Source organism: Rhincodon typus, chromosome 14 (genome assembly GCF_021869965.1).
Source record: "Rhincodon typus isolate 14 chromosome 14, sRhiTyp1.1, whole genome shotgun sequence".
Taxonomy (NCBI): domain Eukaryota; kingdom Metazoa; phylum Chordata; class Chondrichthyes; order Orectolobiformes; family Rhincodontidae; genus Rhincodon; species Rhincodon typus.
In genome coordinates, this window is record NC_063345.1 from 14,648,352 (window position 1) to 14,655,060 (window position 6,709).

The following is a 6,709-nucleotide window of genomic DNA, read 5'->3' on the forward strand; positions in this document are numbered from 1 at the left end:
TCCACTCTGCTCCCAATCTGCTCAATGCTGCAGTCTCCACTCTGCTCCCATCCTGCTCAATGCTGCAGTCTCCACTCTGCTCCCATCCTGCTCAATGCTACAGTCTCCACTCTGCTACCATCTGGCTTAATGCTGCAATCTCCACTCTGCTACCATCTGGCTTAATGCTGCAATCTCCATTCTGCTACCATCTGGCTTAATGCTGCAATCTCCACTCTGCTACCAACCCAAGTAAGATGCCTTCTCAGGGCTGTGTTCATTTCAAAATGTGCAGACCCCACTGGTTGTTGTGTGCATTTGGTGTTAGCACAGTCTTTTCCACTATACATGATGGTTATGAAAACTAAAAAGGTAAGTAACTAGCATATTTTTAAAATAACGATAAAAATTATTTTTCAAACATGTTATAACAAACTTCTATGGCCATCACATCCCAGGTGGGCTTGAACTCTGGACATCTTCATTGAGAAAGTTGTACCTCTTAACTGGTAGCAACTCCAACTGCAGTCTCATCACCAAGATAATTGCATTTCAATGTGTTGTGGATAGCTAATTGAAATGGCTTAAATACCTGACTTTCCTGATGAAATCAGCAGATAATTTGGTAAGTGTAGAGAATTAATGGGCTCATTTAATAACACAAGTGCTGTAATTGACCCCAGTAGTTATGACCATGCCATCTGCTAAAAAATAGGGTACTGTATGTGATAAGTCTGGATAGTGCAAATGGTGGGGACTGTAGCTGATTTTTATCTTATTTGTTTTTAAAGCCTGTGATACAGGGGATGGTGCAGGAAAGATCTTCCAGTTTTCAGGTGGTGGAAGATAGTTTCTAAACCCTATGTTGGATTGATCAAGCATCTATGGAAAAGTGTACATTGCTAGCTTTGGAGAGAGAGGAACAAGCTCTCAGGTTTCATTGAAATGAGACAGTTGGGGTGGTTTCAAGATGCAAGAACACTGGTAAAGGAATTGTCATGGTGCTCACTGGAGGCCAACTGGAAGAGAGGTAGTCTGCTATGACAATATTCAAAGCAGCCCTGGGTGTGGTAGAAGTGTGGGGTGGAGGGTGCAGGTGCTATGACTTGGAAGAATTGTGGTGGGCTGCTAGGATTTGAAATGATGGGAGACTGGTCTTGAATTAGGTCAGAAATCACACAACACCAGGTTATTGTCCAATAGGTTTATTTGAAAACACAAATTTTCGGAGCCTCAGTCCTTCTTCAGGTGTCACCTGAACAAGGACTGAGGCTCTGAAAGCTTGTGTTTTCAAATAAACCTTTTGGACTATAACCTGGTGTCATGTGATTTCTGACCTTGTCCAACACCAGCACCTCCACATCTGGTCTTGAATTAGGGTGACATTGATAGAATATAGGGGATAGGATTCTGGACGGAAAAATATAGAGGGAGGAATGATGTGGAGTACTCTGGATAAAAGCATTGTGATGGGGAAGATATTTATTGCATGAATGGGAGAGGAAGCAGGATGGGTTTGGGGTGAGCACATGCAACTCTATGGAAGGGAGTTTAAGCTAATGTTGCAGGGACTATAGCAGTTAGGGAATTTATTAAAGGGGTTCTTGAGCAATATGTTGGGGAACAATGAGCACTTTGAATAATACATATTTCTCTAGAATCATAGAATCCCTACAGTATGGAAGCAGGCCATTTGGCCCATTGAGTCCACACCAACCCTCCAAACAGCATCCCAACTAGACCCATCCCCCACCCTATCCCTGTAACCCTGCATTTCCCATAGCTAATCCTCCTAACCTACACATCCCTGGACATTATGGACAATTTAGCTTGGCCAGTCTACCTAACCTGCACATCTTTGGAGTGTGGGAGGAAACTGGAGTATTTGGAGGAAACCCGTGCAAACATGGGGAGCATGTACAAGCTCCAAACAGACAGTTGCCCAAGTTGAAATTGAATCTGGGTCCCTGGTGCTGTGAGGCAGCAGCATTGCTTACCACTGAGCCACCGTGCTGCCCCCAGGTCACTGTTTGGCTACATTTCTTAAAGTCTTGTTTCTTGATGTGAGCAACACTTTGCCTCTATTGATCACTGAGCCAGTTCGTGGTTGATTGCTGAGGTTTGAGGTTCTATTAAAGCAATGGGGTTTCCAGCATTCTGCAAGTAATCCTTAACTGTTGACCAGCAGCCATAGAGGAAATATATTAATTAATAACAATACTGCTGACTTTTTATTTTAAATAATACACGTTTTCTCATCAATGGGGAAAGATCTGTTCTCTGCACTTGATGTGAAGACAAATGAAATCAAAAGACCATTACCCAGAAATATTCCTGTGGAGTATCCTCTTGCACCAAGACTCTCAAACTGTTCAGAATAAAGAGGGAAGCACACTCCATTCTTTCCATAATAATTGCCAAATATAGCATGATTCCACAATGGTATCACGGCAATGATGAATCCCGCAATCCAGATGGAGACCAGTGTTGATAAAGTTTGTCTCTTGCCTGGCCTGTAATGAGTGAATGGAAAGACTATGCACATGTATTTCTCAAGCGTCATATATGTCAGTAGCATGACAGAGACCTCAGTGGAGAGCATAGCTAATGCACCAATGAGCTGACACTTCATGCTGTCCATCCATTGTTGGGCATTCTTATTGTACTCTCCGAGATACTTCATGTCGAAGGCACCAATGAAGAAGAGATAAACTCCCATCAGACAATCAGCACCTAGGAAAGAAAGACACTATTAAATTAAGAAACAAATGCTACATTTCTTCTGAGGCAACTTTCAACTCATCTGAAAATGCTATACAACCAATTAAATGTTTTTCAAAGGGAGCTATTGTAGTGTAGGAAATGAGGCAGCCAATAATGTACAACATGTTCCCATAGGTATTATCAATAACTCTGGGAGTGCCTCCCTACTCTTCATTGAATACTACTATGGGGTATTTCAAGTCCACTTGAAGTGCCTCCGTTTAATGTATCATCTGGAATAAAGCACCTCAAACACTGCTGCATTCCATTAGTACAGTGCCAAAGTGTAAGACTAAATTATGTGTTTAATAAGATGACTCACCAATCATCACCACCTTTTCAATTGGCAATTAGAGCTGAGAAGTGAATGATGGCTTTACAAGCAATATCCACATCCCATAAATGAATTAAAAAAAAACTCAGTACTGTTTTACGCCCATAATTATCAGGCTCCATTTGTGAAATATCTACTCTTGTCTCCAGTTACAGCTTATTGTGCCATTCAAATAATAAAGTGTCTTCAGGGCCCACTTACAGCAGAGTGATTTGATAGACAGGGTATGTAGTCTGTTTTCTGTTGTGATGCATGACCTCATGCAGATGACAAAGAGGTTTCCAAAGCAGATGATGAAAGCAACCACCCACACAAAGACCCGCAAAATTATATTGGCCAACAGGTTTTCAAAAGATGAGATCCCATCTGTATTTGGCTTGCAGCTCCGGACATGTGGAGAATACCTGCAGTATTCAAACTTGTTGAAGTATCTGTCAAAGTTTAAGAAAAATAAGAGCTTTAATAATCAAACAGAAGAGTTTCCATTATCTGCTGTTCGTGGCCCTGGATGCCCCTTATTGAAAAAAAGTGATTTGTCACAAGACCTCATGCAAGAAATAATGCATTCCTTCATCTATGATTGGTACGTTTATTGAGCTTAATATTAGGAGGGGAGATGGTCAGAAACAGGCTCAACTGTGATCCCATCATGGCTGATGAACATGCTGAGGTATTTATTAGATGTACGACCACTTGGGTATGTGATAAAGATGTATAGTGTATTATTATCATCGGGGAATGTGAATTTTTTTAAAGTAGTGGTAATGCGGATTGTCGGTTCAGTTCTGAGAAGGTAAATGCTTTGTTTTAAGAAGTGAGAAACTCATCTGGAACAATTGAGTAAACCCATAACCTCTAAGAAAGCGTATGAATCAACTCAAGCGCTAGCAGGATACTATTTTTAATACTCTGATGTCTCCGGTGTGTTATTAGGCCATTCAGACCAGGTTTGACCATTGGTCTGTGTTTTTGTCTAATTTCAGTTTTGAGGGTTTGAGTATGGACATTGCACTTGGTCTCCATGCCTGTGGGCCTTTACAGAAGGAAAAGATTCAGGCAGGCTTCCTGTTTCCTAATGCATTGGCCTTTTCTGAAATGTTAGTGGATATTAATTTAGGATGGAATTAGACTTTTGAATGATAGTATAAAATATTTGACATTAGATAAGCACGTGATGCACATCTGCTTCTCAATACCTGCTGTGTATTTTGAAACATATCACCATGGCTACTTGGTTGAAGTGCTGAAGGACAGCTATTGACCATAGAACAAAAGCCACCCGTTTCCTCTTCTATAACATCACCCACCTCTGCCTTAGACTCTTTGCTGCTATCATATTCTGTTTTATCATGCTTCATGATATTGGGATATTTAAGTATGTTAAAGATGCCAAATAAACATAAGATGTGGTTTTTGACACTGAGCCATATAAGACCATAAGAAATTGAAACAGGAATAGGCTGTTCAGTCCCTTGAGCATGCTTTACCATTTTTAGGATTATGGCTGATCCAACATTCTTCATGTCCACTTTCCTGCCCTTTTCCTGTAAGCCTTGATTCCCCTACGGATCAAGAATCTATCTATCTCAGCCACAAGGACTCTGTCCCCATAGCTCTCCATGGCAAGGAGTTCCAAAAACTCAAAATCCTCTGAGAGAAGAAATTCCATCTTATCTCAGTCTTAAATTGCGCCCCTTTATTCTGAGGCTACATACTCTGATCCTAAACTCCCATGAGGGGAAACATCCTCTCAGCATTTGCCCTGACAAGCCCGTTAAGAATCCTATATATTTCAATGAGATCGCCTCTCATTTTTCTATATAATGAAATGGCAAAATGCATGACCAAAGAAGTAGGCTTCAAAGATCATCTTAAAGGAGAATAGAGAAGAAAAAGAAGGGGAAATTTAGTGAAGGAATGCAGAGCTTAGGCAACTGAAGGTATGGACACTAATGATAGAGTGATCATGATCAGGAATGTTCGAAAGATCAAAATTTGAGGAGCACAGAAATCTTGGGGAGGGAGGGAGTGAGTGTGTGTGTGTGCGTGTGTGTGTTTCTTGTATGGCTGAAGGAGATTGAAGACGTAGAAAGTGTGAGGCCTTGAGAACTTTTGGAAACAGAACGAATAAAATTCTGACAAAAGATCATCGACCTGAAATAATAACCCTCTCCACAGATACTGCTTGACTTGTTCAGTATTCCCAGTGTTTCCTTCTTGTGCAGTGAGTAAAATTTATATTTTGCTTAACCAAGTACCACATGGTCCAGAAAAAACTGCGATGCCAGATGAACACAACAATGGTAGTAAAAATATAAGCACGAGAGTCTGAGGTGGAATTGGCAGATCTTATGGAGGTGGAAAAATATGGTCTTAATTCCATGGCCAGTGACTGTCCTTCAAATCTGAACCAAGTGACCATTGCCTATGTACCAAAACACAAAGTAAGTGGTAAGAAACTGTGGACCACCTCACAGATATGTGTTCAACTACATCCACACATAGATGCTTTTTATTCTAATTTACGCTCTCTTCTTAACTTGAGGACACCAACATTAGTTGAAGTAGGCAACTGTTGCCAAGGTAGCATTTGAATAATTCTGCTCACGGCAGCATTTAAATTTAGGATTTACCTGGATTGTATAGCTCACCAACACTGAACCATGGAAAATAAAGCTTATCAGAAAACAGCATATGACTAGAGCTAAAATGTTCCTGGCTCTGTATATGCTCTAATGAGCAAATCTTATCAACAAAACTGTAATGTAAATGGCACTGTAGCAGGTTATCCACGTTGAACCTAGACAGGGGAAAGCTTGTGATGTGATAAGACTCAGAGGTGGAAGGGAAAAATATCTAATAAAGTGACAGACATGTCCTCTAAAGTCTGACAAGTATGACATTTTGTTGATCAGAATTGTGATTCTTACAGGGAATTCGATCTTAAGAGAGCGACTGAAACATTGTGTAAATGCCAAGTGTTGGCACCCTTCAAGCATGAGCAGTATTGCAGCTAAGCCAGATCCTTTCCTCACCAGGCAGTCAGTCATCTCTGGTTTCTAGCAGAAGTCTTCAAGTTTGTAATTGGAAGTTGAAAGTATGATAGATGCTTTTCCTCACCAACTTACAGAAATTTAGAAATGTAACATCTCCAGTGCTATTCTAAGTGGGCTCTCAGAACGTGCGACTTTCCTGTCCTGCATGGCTCAGTTCTGGAGAAGAAAATTAAGTCACTTTACTGAGGTTTCAGGGTGGTGTCTTCACAATTTTAGAGTCATAGAGTCATAGTGATATACAACATGGAAACAGACCCTTCGGTCCAACTCGTACATGCCGACCAGATATCCTATATAAATCTAGTGCTATTTGCCAGCGTTTGGCCCATATCTCTCTAAACCCTTCCTATCATATAATAATGAAAGGACTGCGGATGCTGTAAATCAGGAAACTAAACAGAAATTGCTGGAAAAGCTCAGCAGGTCTGGCAGCATCTGTGAAGGAAAAAACAGAGTTAACGTTTCGGGTCCGGTGACCCTTCCTCAGAACTGAGAACTTCATTCTGAGGAAGGGTCACCCGACCCGAAATGTTAACTCTGTTTTTTCCTTCACAGATGCTGCCAGACCTGCTGAGCT

General features: G+C 41.0%; 1 protein-coding gene across 2 annotated transcripts in view; it reads right to left on the bottom strand.

Annotated features, from left to right (window-relative positions):
- rxfp2l (relaxin family peptide receptor 2, like) overlaps nucleotides 1–6,709 on the bottom strand; it is a 91,111-nt gene that overhangs the window by 7,376 nt on the left and 77,026 nt on the right. For both annotated transcript variants that reach the window (XM_048605445.1, XM_048605446.1), the window contains 2 exons: nucleotides 3,278–3,507; nucleotides 2,302–2,712 (listed from right to left, as the gene is read on the bottom strand). In XM_048605445.1, coding sequence (XP_048461402.1) covers nucleotides 2,302–2,712; nucleotides 3,278–3,507 — 641 coding nt within the window. The remainder of the gene's footprint in view (nucleotides 1–2,301; nucleotides 2,713–3,277; nucleotides 3,508–6,709) is intronic.